The sequence below is a fragment of the Octopus sinensis genome, linkage group LG14 (assembly GCF_006345805.1).
Source record: "Octopus sinensis linkage group LG14, ASM634580v1, whole genome shotgun sequence".
Lineage (NCBI taxonomy): Eukaryota > Metazoa > Mollusca > Cephalopoda > Octopoda > Octopodidae > Octopus > Octopus sinensis.
This window is the reverse complement of record NC_043010.1, coordinates 26,652,430-26,669,087: the sequence shown is the minus strand read 5'-3', so window position 1 is coordinate 26,669,087 and position 16,658 is coordinate 26,652,430. Positions and strand designations below refer to the sequence as shown.

Below are 16,658 nucleotides of genomic sequence, written 5' to 3'. Positions count from 1 at the left end.
GAATTGAACTCATGACCTTACGATTGTGAACCGAATGCCCTAACCACTAAGCCATGTGCCTTCATGATATATATATATATGATGTGTGTCTTTGTGACTGTTCCCCCACCACTGCTTGACAACTGATGTTTGTGTGTTTACATCCCTGTAACTTAGTGGTTCGGCAAAAGAGACTGATAGAATAAGTACCAGGCCTAAAAACAAATATAAGCACTAAGCTTGATTCATTTGACTAAAAAGTCTTCAAGACAGTGCTCCAGCATGGCCACAGTCTAATGACTGAAACAAGTAAAAGACAAAAGATAACAGTTGTTATTGTTGTTTAACCCTAGGTCGAACTTACTTGAGTAGACCTTTGATCAAAAATATTTTCATGTATGTTCTTTTAATTTTTAATTTAATTCAATTTAATTTTTTTGGCTCAAAATAAAAGCAATGCCATGTAGGGGGACATGGAGTTATGTACAGGGAGGGTGTTCATACAAAGAGTTCAAGCCATTTCTGGTCAAGAGAGACTTTGAACCAAGCAGTCATCGGCATCTTCAGTATCTCGTCCGGCAGCTTATTCCACGGATTTGGAACCCGGTGGGAGAAAGCTCCTCTCCTTCGATTGAGATGAAATCATCATAGATAGAGCTTTTCAGAGTGACCCCGCAGCCCACGCTCTGGAGTATGGGGTGAAGAACAGCTCTTTCGAGAGGTTACACTTTCGGCTTATGATGTTGTGAGCGAGAATGAGATCACCACAGCATCATCGTTTATCGAGAGAATAAAGGTCAAGCATTTCCAGCCTCTCTTCATAAGACTTGAGACCAACCTGTAGCCACCACCTCATATATTTACTGAGAGGAGATCCATATCTAATTCATTGGTGTTAGTTAGGTCAAGCATACTCAAATCAAGTCATGATCAAAAAAATCCTCATGTATTTTCTATATATGCTTCCAGCTGTGGCCATCACCCCATTTTGCACATGTACTGAGAATCAGTTTGGTTGCTATTGTTTGACCCCAGGTCAAACCTACTCAAATAAACCTACAAACTTCTTGTTTTAAAATACTTTCAATGAAACCTTCCATCAAATTTTCATGTTAATTTATGCTCCAAACACCAGCTTAATAATGATAGAATTAGTTTGATAAATTCTTCGTTACTTTCAAGGTTAATTGAAACAAAATCAGTGTATTTTAACAGAAATTTGCTAACAAAAAAGTTGTAGTAAAGATTGTTTGCCAACATAACATGGCAGTCCTGGTTTAGGACGAATGTTGCTGTAATTTAGCCCCAGGAGTCATCATCTCCAGCTGGCTATACGACATGATCTGTGTCCTTATATTTTTGAACAAGGGAATTTAGCACCCATACTCAGCTCAAAACAATATGTGTAACGCGATTTCTGGGTTATTTCTCTTCCTCAGTACAGAATAGTAATTTTCTCATTTTTAGATCAGTGACTAGTTGTCACTTTGAAAACTATATATTTCGAATGGGAATTTTGCAGCACCACCTCTAACTGAATAATTATTCTGTGCTGATGAAGGCAAATAACCCAGAAATCCCGATACACAGATATTGTTTTGGGCTGAGTGGGGGTGCTAGATTCCCTTGTTCAAAAATATAAGGACACAGATCGTGTTGCATAGCCAGCGGGAGACAATGTCTCCTGGGGCTAAATTACAGCAACGTTCGTCCTAAACCAGGACTGCCATGTTATGTTGGCAAACAATCTTTACTACAAAGTACTGTTGCTGAATATCTCTCGATGTGAGATTTAAGAATAGTAATTTTCTAATAAAAGAGTTAATACAAATATGGAAAGGTTAATATTGGATGCCGTTAACCCTTTTGATACCAACCCTTTTGATGCCAACCCTTTTGATACCAACCCTTTTGGTGCCAACCCTTTTGATGCCAACCTGAGACAGATCCTAGTTTTGTGATAGAAAATCCCGGTTTTAAAGTGATCCAAACCATCAAAATTTCATGTTTAATAATTTCTGCTTAAATTTCAGCTTAATAATATAATATAATACACTTACTGGCTTCCGGTATACGGAGCTTTTGACTGGTAGCACTTGCATGTGCAAGTTGTTTGCAAGACATATATTTGAACAGAAATATGGTAACAAAAGGGTTAAACATCTAAAACTTGCCCAACATCATGGCAAAGGAAGAAGAAGGGCCACTGGTATTTGTTGTTTTGTGAGTAGTGGAATTGTGAGACACAGGTCTAATGGTCAACAGGTTTGCTGCACTGCTCTTAATTTAGAAATATAAAAATTCCTCCTTTGCATCAGTTGTGGAACAATGATGATGAGAATCAAGCAACGCCAAAAACTGTTGCTGTCAGCAGCAGCAGCATCACCATTTTAATATTCACTTTCCCATAGGTTAGATGGAATTCTTTAATGCAGATTTCCTATGGCCAGGTGCCCTTTCTGTCACCAGCCCTCACCTGTTTCTAAGACAGGTAATACTTTCCCATGACCAGATATGTTTTCGCAGAAGATTGGAAATGAAGGACATTGCATCTATGACAGAAATACTCATTTACAACAATCAAATACTCTCAAGACAACTAGACACCAACACACACAAACACATACAACAAGCTTCTTTCAGTTTCTTATTTCTTTACTGCCCACAAGGAGCTAAACATAGAGGGGACAAACAAGTATAGACAAAAGGGTTAAGTCGATTACATTGACCCCAGTGCATAACTGGTACTTAATTTATCAACCTTGAAAGGATGAAAGGCACAGTCGACCTTGGCAGAATTTGAACTCAGAATATAACGGCAGACGAAATACTGCTAAGCATTTCGCCTGGCGTGCTAATGTTTCTGCCAGCTCACCGCCTTCTTTCAGTTTCTGTCTACCAAATCTACTAACAAAGCTTTGGTTGGCTTGAGATTTGTAGGAGACACTTGCCCAAGGTGTCACACAGTGGAACTGAACCTAGAACCATGTGGTTAGGAAACTGAGCTTCTTAACCACATAACTATTCCTGCATCACATATTGGACATCATATTCCAAAAAATATTATCATCTCTAAAGATACGAAGTTAATAGTTTCAAAAATGATAATCTAAAAAAAAAGAAATCTTTTCAAATATTTAAGCATTTAATTATAACCCTTAATTATAACCCTTATTTAACACAAATATAACACCTGCTGTTGGCCAGTGATCAAACTGGCTGAAGCGTAGTTTAAATGTAAACATAAAACAACTTTTGATCTTTGAAGAAGTTAATAATCGGGAAAATTATAATCTAAAAAGAAATTTTGCTTTGTTTACCTTGACTTGTTGTAAATATTCATATATATGAGCTTCTATGTCTTTGGAATTTGCATCATAAGTGCCTAGCAGAGAGATGCAATGATCAAGAAACTGAGTTGCGTCTTCCTCCAAAACTGTTGATTGGGAGGTTGCCATAGTTCTTCGGTAACCTAATTAAAAATACACCAAACAGAAACAATAAAAAAATATAGATAGATGTGCATACATATATACATACACACATTGTCATCATCATCATCATCATCATCATCATCACCATCATCATCATCATCATCATCATCATCATCATCATCATCATCATGTAATGTCCATTGTTCATGCTGGCATGAGTTGGACGGTTTGACCAGGGCCGGCAAGCTGGAAGGCTGCCCCAGACTCCAGTATGTTTTGGCACGGTTTCTATGACTGGATGCCCTTCTTAACACCAACCACTCCGAGAGCGTAATGGGTGTTTTTATGTGCCACCAGCATGGGTGCCATTTGTGTGACACCAGTATGTGCCACGGCTGTGGTTTTGCTTAGCTTGATGGATCTTCTTCTCAAGCACCGCATAATGCCAAATGGTCTCAGTCCTTGCCTCCGTGAGGCCCAACGCTTGAAAGGTGCTTTTATTACATGCCACTGGCACAGGTGCCATTTGCATGACACCAGTATCAGCCATGACTGCGATTTTACTTGGCTTGATGAGTTTTCTCCTTGAGCACAACATAATGCCAAAGATCTGGGTCATTACCTCTGTGAGGGCCAACATTTGAAAGGAGCTCAACCACTTTGCCTCTGTATGCATACATATACATATATATAAACATCATCATCATCATTATCATTTAACATCCACCTTCTCTGCTTACATGGGTTGGATGATTTGACAGGAACTGGCCAGGCAGAAGACTGCACCAGACTTCTGTGTCTGTTTTAGCATGGTTACTTATTGCTGGATGCCCCTTCTTATACCAACTGCCCCATAGAGTGGGCAAAGTGCATTTTATATGGCACCAGCAAATATATAAATTTGCTGTTTTTGTTTGTTATAGTTTGTTTGTTTTGTTTATTCCTGGTGAAAAACTGACAATAAACAAGAAAAATAACAATCTATCAAGTTTTTAAAGCATTTTAAAATGAAAGTAAATCTGTTTAAATATATCCTTGTGTGTGTGTGTGTGTATTCTACTCAGACAATTACTAAATCACTAGGTGTAGGAGTGGCTGTGTGGTAAGTAGCTAGCTTCCCGCACATGTGGGTTGATGTTGCTTATTACAGTGAACCAAGGTGGATATGAGTGTGTTGGCTCTGTCCAATATTGAACTGAAAGAAAAAAGAACGACGGCAGCATAAGCTCATCGAGGTAGGTGGTTTTGTTTTCGTTTGAGCTGGGTGTAATTTGCCAAATAGTAATTGTTTGTTTGTTGATAAATTTCACCCAGCTCTGAGGCAATTCTGCCTGCTGCCAGCGGCTGCTGTTTGTTGTTTTATTGGGAGCTTACTGGACTTTGCCGTTGAAACTTGTTGGAATTCCATTGAACCTACGAAGTTGGCCAGGAGTACCTGTTGGCCATTGATGTTTGCTGTGTGAACTGTTTTTCTTTCTTTTTGGAGCTGTTTTTGTGTTTCTTTTGAATTTTATTTTTATTCATTTTTTTAACTGACTTGTTTATTTCTTTTTGGACTCGTTAATTTATTAGGATTTTCCTTCTTCTTTTGAATTGATTTTTAACATGGCAAATGCAAAAGTGCCTTAGAATGGGAGGTGGTCCCACCTAAGCAATGGACTGAAAGCCTTGAAAGAAGGACGGTGGTACTACGGACCTATTCTAGGTCGCGTGATGCCATCGCCCTCTTCGACAAGGGTATTATTAATAAAGAGCTGGCAAAATGTTTGCCAGCCAAAAATTATTACGTAACCAGGGGTGTCAAATATGCCACGGTGTGGCTGCTTTTCGACACTCCTGAGGAGGCTTGCACTGTGGCAGGCCAGCCCCTGGAAGGGGAGGAGATTTTGTTTCTTCCCACATATCGTGGGAAGAAGGTGATAATGGCCTGGGTATGTGGTGTACCCCCGGGCACCGAAGCGAGGTGGATTGCAGATGCCATCTGGTGGGGCCTGGGGGATAGCGGGCCCAGGCTTTTAAATACAGAGATAAAGCCTGCGGTCGACTGGGAGGGTGCAAAGGCAACTTTGACCCTATGGACCCCAGTGCCCGCAGGTGAAATGACTTTCCCGGATTTTTAAAAAATGGATGACTCAAGGTATCCAATGATACTTGAGGGTCGCCCCCCATGTGTTACTCATGCTTGGAGTCAGGCCACATTAAGAAGGACTGCCCCCAGGGCCATGGTAAGGTCCCGGAGCAGGGAAAGGTGAAGGTGTCCTCCGCACTCCCATTGCAGGGAGAAACGGCGGAAGTCATTGAGGCATTGGCCTCAACGAGAAGGAAAAGAAAGGTGAGCAACAATGGTTGCTCACCAACAGACGCGCAGGTTGTGGGAGAGGAGGAGGACCCGCCCCTCGTTGTGCCGGTGGAGGCTCCGACTCCCACACCCATAAGAAAGAAAAAGAGATGGAAGAGAAACGGGAGGCTGTCGGTGGATATCGCTGTGCTGCCGACGGAATCCGATGCTCCTCTGGTGGAAGGTGTGCCACCGGAGCGAGAGGCTCTGTCAGTGGGAATTGTGCCACTGACAGAGTGGGCTGAGGCCCCTCCCCGTGAGGAGGACGTGAAACCCGTCGTTTTCTATCTCAGGGAAGGGCCTGTCGAGAAGTGCTTGGACGGGCTTCCAGGCCAAGAACGATTGGACTCGGTTTGTATAGACTGTCCAAACTGGCCTCTGCAGGTGGCTGCGGACGTCGTGAGTCAGAGGGAGCTGTTCGAGGTGATACTGACCTGTAATAAGGAAGATTTTGCTTTCCTATTTCCGGGCCCCGACCTGCCGATGCAGGCTTTCCTGCAGGCGACATGTCATTTGCTTGGGGGCTCCGATGAGGAGGATTGATCTTTTAGATTGTGTGTATATTGAATAATTTATTATATATATTTGTAATGGACTATTAAGTCCAATAATTGTCGTTTTTGATGGAAAAAAAAACAATGTTTTAGAGAAGCAGAAAATCGGTGGGCGTTTTCTGCCTTCTCTCATCAATATCATCCTTGTTTCATCATTCACCTCATCAATGTATATGTCCAGCCCACAAGCTATTCTTTGTAATGCCTTTATGGCAAATCTTAATGAAATAAAGTAGCTTGCTTACCTACCACATGGCACCTTGGGCAAGTGTCTTCTACTATAGCCTCAGGCCGACCAAAGCCTTGTGAGTGAATTTGGTAAATGGAAACTGAAAGAAACCCGTTGTATATATGTGTGTATATATGTATATATATATATATATATATATATATATATATATATATATATATATGTATGTATGTGTGTGTCTGTTTTTGTCCTCCCAACATCGCTTGACAACCCATGCTGGTGCGTTTATGTCCCCGTAACTTAGCAGTTCGGCAAAAAGAGACCAATAGAATAAGTACTAGGCTTACAAAGAATAAGTCCTGGGGTCGATTTGCTCAACTAAAGGTGGTGCTCCAGCATGGCCACAGTCAAATGACTGAAACAAGTAAAAGAGTAAAAAAGAGTAAATGACCTGTTATAGCAAAATCAATGACAAGAAAGGATTCCAGCTGTAACAAAACTTGGTGATTAAGATGTGTGTAGAATCAAAGAGTATTAAAGATCAAGACTTGCTGCATAGGATCAAGGTAAATGTCAGATCAAGGTCTGTGTAGGATCACAATAAGCATATCGTCAAGATGTATGTGAGATCATGGTGCGTTAGGATCAAGATCTGCATGGAGCTAAGATGAACATAGATTCGGTGTCTGTGTAGATCTAAGTAGGGTCAAGTGATCCTACATATTATTAATGTGTGTGGAGGATCATTATAAGCACATGATGAAAATGAGTGTGAGATCAAGATGTACAGGGCTGGCCAAAAGTCACCTGACAGTAAACCAAGATTCCATAAATACTATCTGTAGTTCTGTATTGACACAAATGGAAAAATGTGTCACTCAAGGACGACTTCTGTTTGAACTATTTTCATGATGTTTCATATTTAGATGTTTTTACTAAATTCATTCAATTGTTGAATGAACTTAATAATGTCCACCTTCTATGCTCACATAAATAAATCTTGGAATTAAATGGTTTTGATTTACTGTCAGGTGACGTTTGGCCAACCCTGTATACGAGATAATGATAATCTTGATAATGATAATGATGATCAACATGAAATGATGATAATGATGATCAACATGAAATCAAAGTACGATTAGGATTAAGACTTGCATAGGATTATGACAAATGTAGGACCAAGATGTGTAGAAGATCATGTTGTGCATAGGATCAAGATGGATTAGAGATCGAGATGAGAGTGGGATCAAGACAAACAAAGAATTAAGATGAAGATACAAGCAAAATTCTGTGGATGTTGAACCAGCAAGGGGAAGCTGCTGACCTCCCCTGTTTGAAGGTTGTAATGGTCACAGGTTTGTGTGTCACATAGCTAGCTAGAGACGATGGCTTCTTGGAGCTAATCAACAGCAGCTTTTGTCCAATTTCTCTGGACTGCCACGTTAGTTTGGCAATAACTATTAATATCCAGTACTGCTGCCGTAGTCTCCTTTAGAGAGATTTAGAAATATTAATATTTTTAGATTTAGAAATATTAATATTTTTATCTATGTAAAATATTCTGCATGTAAATATAAAATACAAGCCAGCTGAAAGGAAGCAGATGAGCATAAAAAATATTATCTTAAGTATAAAGGGGGAGAGGTTTTACAGGTGTGGTTAAATAAGGTGAATGGATGAAGAGGGCTTGGTAGAAAAGCTCCACTGGTCCTGAGTGGAAGATTACCAGTGGTAGAAGATGGTCAAGAAAGCTGTTGTTGTTGTTATTGCTGCTGATTAAAGTTAACTGAGCAAATGTGCAATGAAGAACTTTTGTATCGTTTTAGGGAGATCTGGACTACACTGTCCAGTGTGCCTTTCTTGTTTAAGATACTGGAATTTGAGCAAGATTTTTCCGCTATTTCTAGCAGGGCAAGCAACCACTTAGAGACTCTCTTTGTTGGTTTGAGTCAGAAGCTTTCAGGTTTGATAAGCAGTATGGATGAAACCACAAAATGAGAGAGTGGCTATATAGTGTTGGCGTGAGCGCCTATATTGCATGTGTGTGCATGTGTGTGTGAGTGTGTGCTTGTGTGTGCATGTGCATGTGTGAGTGTGTGCACGTGTGTGCATGTGCATGCATGTGTGGGTGTGTGTGTGTGTGTGTGTGCCTGTTTGCATGTGTATATATATTCTTTTATTCTTTTACTTGCTTCAGTCATTTGACTGCGGCCATGCTGGATCACTGCCTTTAGTTGAACAAATCAACTCCAGTACTTATTCTTTGTAAACCTAGTACTTATTCTATCAGTCTCTGTTGCCAAACTGCTAAGATATGGGGACGTAAGCACACCAACATTGGTTGTCAAGCAATGGTGGTGGGGATCAAACACAGACACATAAACATATACATACATAACATATATACACACACACACACACATATACGACGGGCCTCTTTCAGTTTCCGTTTACCAAATCTATTCACAAGGGTTTGGTCAGCCTGAGGCTATAGCAGAAGACACTTGCCCAAGGTGCCATGAAGTGGGACTGAACCCGAAACCATGTGATTGGGAAACAAGCTTCTTACAACACAGCCACGCCTGCACTTATACACATGTATAAGCGAAATATATCCTGACAGATATTTATAAAGCACTTAGTGTTAAATGAATTTGGTTAAGTATATATCAAAGCAATCAGATACCAATATATGCAAGTAGAATAAACATCCATGGTAATTCTTCATAAATGACAAGTAAATCCAAATATTGCTTAGAAGAAGAAGAAGTGATATTCAGGTTCAAGAAATTCGGAATATGAGACAACAAAAATAAGAATGGAGAAAATCACGTCTTTAATTTTATGTGTGGGAGGGTGGAGGGATTGATAGGTCGAGGCAGATGTGTGTAAAGTGTTCGGTGTTGGATGGAATTTGATTGGGTATATCAAACAGTTGGATGCCGAAGGATTCGGGTGGAATTGACATCCGGAATAATTCATCATGTGTGACAGGTGAATCAGGGTATTGCTTGGAAGAGTTTCAAGAGGTGTGTGGGACAGCAGGAGCAGGAATGGAAGGGTTCACATATTTAATCTGTGATTGCACCATGAATTACTGATAATCATTTCCATTATTTTTCTTCTAAACATTCTTTTTACATGCAGTCACCTAATGGAGATATTTTCTCAGTTCACTTTGAATTTTGGACTGCTATGGTAACGTTGTGTTAGCATAAGCTTTCAGATATATTTATTTGACTTTTTTCTGTATCTAAATTTGCTGATACACTAGAAACACTCATCCGCATTGGATGGTGTAATCACCAATTAAAGATTTGATATTCTCCATTCCTACTCTTATTATGGATGTGTGGTTTGTGTGTGTGCGTGTGTGTGTTTGCACATATATATGTGTGTTTTTCCTTTTATTTGACTACAGTCATGCTTGAGCATCACCTTTAGTTGAACAAATCGACTGCAGAACTTATTCTTTATAAGCCTAGTACTTATTCTATCGGTCTCTTTGCCAAACCACTAAGTTATGGACACGTAAACACACCAGCATTAGTTATCAAGCAGTGTTGGCAAGGACAAACACACATACATATATATACATACATACATACATACATATATATATATATATATATATATATATGATGGACTTCTTTCAGTTTCCGTCTACCAAATCCACACACAAAGCTTTGGTCGGCCTGAGACACAGTGGGACTGAACCTGGAACCATGTGGTTGGTAAGCAAACTACTTACCACACAGCCACGCCTGTGCCTATAAGCCATGCCTAGACTCTCCCGTTGTTAGATGACATATGAGGGTTTGACAATTTCTTACCGAACAACTACACAGATGATTTGTTTACAGTGATCAAATGTTTGTGCAGACATAAGCTCACTCCCTCTAGCAAATCGACATTACCTGTACTGGTGCAACTGGGTGCCACATGTAAGATGATGAAATGATCTCAGCTCAAGAACACAATGCAATGCCCGGTCTAGGAATTGAACCACCGATCTCACAATCATAATTGCAGCACCTTAACCACTAAGTCGTGTGCCTTCATACACACACACATACAGAGAGGGGGAGAGGGAGAGGGAGAGAGAGAGAGGGAGAGAGAAAGACTTTGCTCTTCATCTTTCTGGGGTCAGTGAAATAAGTACCAGTTGTACACTGGGGTCAATGTAATCGACTTAACTACTTCTAGCTAAGAGTATAGAAACTGCACCTCTCTGCTAAGCGATGTCAAGCCAGCGAACAAGAGTGGGTTCATCAAACTGGTATAAACTCAAGCTCAAATTCACAACCTCCACATCAGATCATGGTTGCAGGAGAGAAAATGGTCAGTGGACTGACCACAGGCAATCCAATCCAATCCCTCTCGACGAGCAAAACTGTCATAAATGACAGGTTTCAAATGGACCAGTCATTTGTTCGATCTCAGGGCATTTCCTGACTTTGAGAATAAGAGGGGAGAATTCATGAAACTCATGCTGGAAAAGTATTGCAAGGAACTTCCCTCAAAGAATATCATACTTAGATAAAAGATAGCTACATACATACAATCATATATGTATATATGATTTGTTTACAGTGATCAAATGTTTGTGCAGACATAAGCTCACTCCCTCTAGCAAATCGACATTACCTGTACTGGTGCAACTGGGTGCCACATGTAAGATGATGAAATGATCTCAGCTCAAGAACACAATGCAATGCCCGGTCTATATATATATATATATATATATACACTCTTTTACTTGTTTCAGTCATTTGACTGTGTCCACGCTGGAGTACCGTCTTTAGTCGAGCAAATCAACCCCAGAACTTATTCTTTGTAAGCCTAGTACTTTTTCTATTGGTCTCTTTTGCCGAACCACTAAGTTACGGGGACGTAAACACACCAGCATTGGTTGTCAAGCAATTAGGGGCAACAAACACAGACACACAAACGTATACGCACACACATACACACACACACATATACATATACACACATATACATATATATGATGGGCTTCTTTCAGTTTCTGCCTACCAAATCCACTCACAAGGCTTTGGTTGGCCCGAGGCTATAGTAGAAGACACTTGCCCAAGGTGCCACACAGTGGGACTGAACCCGGAACCATGTGGTTCGTAAGCAAGCTACTTACCACACAGCCACTAACAAAAGAGGGTGTGTATTTCCATGCAGGAAAAAATATAGGCAAATTTGCTGTTGAAAATGCACCTAAATTTGAAAAACTTGTAATTGATTAAAATAAATTTATTTGCACATAGACCAAACAAGTCTCAGTTGTTAATTGTTGAAACTAGTTTGGTGTATATGTAAATAAATTTATTTTAAATAATTGCAAGTTTTTCAAATTTAGGTGCATTTTCAACAACAAATTTGCCTATATATATATATATATATATATATTATATATATATATATATATATATAATGATTTTCTTTAGGCATAATGTAATAATAGCCAGTTGTTAGAACTCAATTTTTATGCTTTAGTAGCATCAGGATAGTACTAAGTATAATATTAGTAAATGAATGAGAAAAGAACAGGACTTATATAATTGCCTTCATTACTTTACAGCTGTTTCTAGTATAAAATGCATTGTACTGGGAGTAGAGCATTGTACAATGTCTTATATATATATATATATATATATTGAGCTGTATAGTAACTTCACCAGTGCTGGTGACATGAAATAAAGCACCAAGTACACGCTGTAAAATGGTTGCCATCAGGAAGGGAATCTAGCCATAAAAACCAGGTCAAAGAGGGCATTGCAGCACAATGCAATCTTCAGATTGATTCTGTCAAAGTGATCATCCCATACGAGGAAAACAAACATAAAGATAAATGTTTCCTTCAAACATGTATTTCTTATTTCAAAAAATATTCAAACAATGAATATTTCAAAAGAAAACTAAGCTTGGTTTACCAGCTGGTGATTGGAAAAGAGTAACTCTGAGTCCTGGAAATCACAGCCTTTCAGTTATAATGTATTCATTTATTTGAGTCTTGTGATTAATTGCTTCTGCTTAATCAACAGATATAACAACACACATGCCTTGTGTATGTGTGTTCAGTTTCGTTTATATACCTCGGGCTGCTTCAAATTCATATTTTTTTCCATGGCATGAAATGGTGAGACATGCCAGTGAATGGTTTTTAAACCATTTAGCAAAGTCGTAGTCTGTAATGTGATCTCTTTAGTTGGCACTAGGGCCAAAACACAGAGGAAACAGCACAAAGACAGACAGAACATCACAGTGGGGACAAAAACACAAAACAAATGAAAAATGGTAAAATGTACAATGAAATCGATGGGGATGAAATGGCTGCATGCGCCCCACTCACATGCGGCACCATTTGAACATTCTTACTTCCCGTTTATTATCTTTTTCAGTGTTTTTTCCTATTAGTTTCGTTTTGTTTTACTCTTTTTTCCCTCCTCTTTTTTAAAGCACAATTTACTCTCTTTTTTTAATATCTTATATATGGCTCTACTGGCTGTAGTTCCTCAAACTCCACTATGAATCCTGGTGGTTCAACATTACACTTTTCTTTCAACCTGCTATAGTTGGTGATGTGGGTTGCAGTAGGCCTTGTTCAGTATGCAACATTAATAAGTCAAAGGAATGAAGAAACATCGATGTCTTTGCTCCGAGAAATGACTTGATGTGAGTTGTCTGTGAGTTCAGGTGTTTTTATTTTGTTTACACCAAGCACAGAGAGAATATATTCTTTTACGCTTAAAATGCAGAGCTGACACATGAACTAACAACACACAGGCCTTGTGGATTAGTGTTCAAATTTGTTATATACCTTGAGCTACTTCTAATTCATATTTGAATTTTTTCCATGGCATGAAATGTTGGGACATGCCAGCAGATGGCTTTTAAACCGTTTAGCATATAGTTATAGTCAGCAATATGTTGTTTGGTATGCAGCATTGAAAAGTCACAACAATGATGAAACATCGATGTCTGTCACTCCAAAAAGGGACCTGATGTGAGTTGTCTCACTTGCCCACGACTTGTTTTCAGGTTTTTAACCCATTAGTACCCGAATTTGTTTCTTAATTTATTACAAAAAAATCTTTGTTTTTATACAACTTTATCTGATACTAATATATAAAAAAAATTTATTGCAGTAGGTGTAATATTAGAAAGAGACACTCCAGTCTTGATGACTAACTAAAGATATCTCAGAAAAATACAGGTGTTGCAGAAGGATTATCTTTCTGGTCCTAAAAAAAAGGGATAAATTTTCAGATTAACACCTGCACGATTTTCACCAAAAAAATTTTTAAAAACCCAGATTTTTTGCGTGGAATCAAGTACCCTGATCTCTTAATATGCTGCAAATCCCATATTTTGTTTTGAAAGCCCCACCCCCACCCCCCACCCAAATTTTCACTAAGGAAAAAATTTGGATTTTTTGCGTGGAATCAAGTACCCTGACTCCTAATATGCTGTAAATCCCATATTTTTGGGTCGGATGGGAGGGGGGGATAAAATCTTTATAAGAATTTATCAAGTAGTTAGCATGAAAAACTTCATAAAGGAAAAATTTATTAATTATTCCCTTTAGATATATTTATTTGTGCTGTTCGTCTAGTATGTTGATTTTTTGTTCATTTTTATATGTCTTGATTATGCATGCACTGCAGATTAAAAAGTGCATTATGTACACTAATTATGAAATCATATGATTTGCAACTGAATCTGTTTTTAAAAGGCTCGCTTCGAGAGTTGCATTCCCTCACATTTGGTACGTGTTTATTATGGTAGATTTTGACTTTAAGAGTCCCTCCTAGAGTGAAGCATTTATGTATAGTAATGTCCTTAATGTAAATAAATATATTTAAAGGAAATAATTAATAAATTTTTCCCTTATGAGGTTTTTCACGCTAACTACTTGATAAATTCTTATAAAGATTTTATCCTATTTTTAAATATATCTATCTATCTATCTATCTATCTATATATATATATATGCATATATATATATATACATATATATATATATATATATATATATATATATATATATATATATAATATATATATATATATTAATAATGTCAAGGAGAATGGAGATTTTTCACAACCATAATTTTACTCAACAGTTATTTACAACATCCTTTTCTAGACCTACACACATCCTAAATAGGACACTCAGATTTACCAAATGAGAATAGTTACCAGCACCTAGCAACTTATTGTTAACTGAGGTATCACAAAAGGACCATTGTCATTAGCTAGCATCTGAAACCAAATTAGGAGGAAACACAGCAACCGCCAAGATAATATATCCCCTTTAAACTCATTTTTGGAAATATATATATATATATAAAAGAGAGTAGAAAGATATATTTTTCAATGCATTGATACTGATAGAACAGCATATATAGGATAAAATCCTTTTAGAGCAGAAAAGTTTGTCGGCAACCAGCCATGAGGATCAAACTCACACCCCTCTATCAGTATTTACATGTTGAAAAATATATCTTTCTACCTGTTCTATAATGCTTCCAAAACAAACTTATGTTTGTTTACATATGATGTAATATATATATATATATATATATATATATATATATTTGTCTGGTGGTGTGTTGCATACCGTTACATGATAATTGAAAAAAATGCATTGTGAATAAACAACAGATAAAAAACATATATGTATAAGACACAGAGGCTTACCATATTCTGGTTGATAACTGATGAAGACTTAGAGAAGATCTGTGCCTAATATGGATACATTTTTTACCAGTGGTTCATTTACAATGCATTTTTATATATATGCAGTAATCCCTCAACTATTGCGAGTGTTAAGTTCCAAAACCGTCCGCAAAATAGAATCTGTACTGCACTGTATATTTTTTTAAAATTATTTTTGTAATTTGTATATATTTTTTATTTTATTATAAATGCAAAGCAACACCACAGAGGAATCAACATAAGCTTAAAAAATAAAACGCGATGTGGCGAGGAATTACTGAGTATATATACATATATATATATATATATATATATATATATATATATATATATATATATATATATATAGGGAGAGTTTACGAGAAGAAAAAAGACGAAGACAGGTGGTGTACAAAACAAACAGATGTATTAGTATAACGCTCAGGAATAGAAAAAGTCTTTTACATTTCGAGCCTACACTCTTCTACAGAAAGGGACACAGGAAAAACAAGGAGAGAAAAAAAAGGAGAGAAAAATATATATTTATATAAATAAGGATAAGATCGTTATTTAAATACCGATCTTATCAGGTGGCCAGCATGGAAATAAAAACCTTCAATGGTAATAATTATTATTAAAATTATTAAATTTTTTTTTGCTAGTTTATTTTGCTTCTTTGTCTTCTTTCCTGGTGTTGTATGAACATTTAATGTGGTTTTAGAGTCAAGTTTTCACTGCTATTTCCAGCATGGTGGTATCTCTTAGATATGTATCAATCCTTTTTGTGCGTGAGTGTGTGTGTATGCATATATAGACGTGTGCGGGTATGTGCATATATGGGCATGTGCATGTGCGCGTGCGTGCATAAGGGTATGTCCGTATATGAACGTGGTTTACTCTTTGTATACTTCCTTATGCCTTTTTCTGTATTGTTTTCAGATGGCCAGATAACCGAAGAGATGGTAGTGTGGATTTCCACCTAGGCATCCGAAACTCAGAGTTTTATCTTGGCTACTGAATAATTGTCACATATTATTTTACAGATAAATTCCTCTATTTAGATAATATTGAGGTCTCTTTCTTTCTTTTGTTATCTTACCGTTTTTACCAATATATATATATATATAATCAAAATAAGCAACAAGGATATCCAGAGGTAATGCAGTACGATCGTTTCATGCGACTCCATTTGATGGAACAATGCAAACATTACATCAATTTCAAATGTAAAGCAATCTTCAGCTGCATAAACCAAGATTTATGACTTGCCACTTAAATTGTCAATCTATTTTGCCCTATCCATAAATGTTAATACACTCTGTCTTCTCTTAGATTTGATAAACTAGCCTATAAATTAAAACTGAACCCCATCCACATAAATAAATCTAAATAACAGGAATAATAAGTGATAAGCAGTGTCTTTTTTTAAACAAATCTCAGTTCCAACTGTG

At 37.6% G+C, this 16,658-nt stretch overlaps 1 protein-coding gene across 1 annotated transcript in view; it reads right to left on the bottom strand.

The window, feature by feature from the left end:
- LOC115219486 (cilia- and flagella-associated protein 99) overlaps positions 1-16,658 on the bottom strand; it is a 499,146-nt gene that overhangs the window by 402,378 nt on the left and 80,110 nt on the right. Inside the window, exon 2 of the mRNA XM_029789657.2 lies at positions 3,300-3,451. Within this exon, the coding sequence (XP_029645517.2) occupies positions 3,300-3,437 (138 nt within the window). The 5' untranslated portion in view covers positions 3,438-3,451. The remainder of the gene's footprint in view (positions 1-3,299; positions 3,452-16,658) is intronic.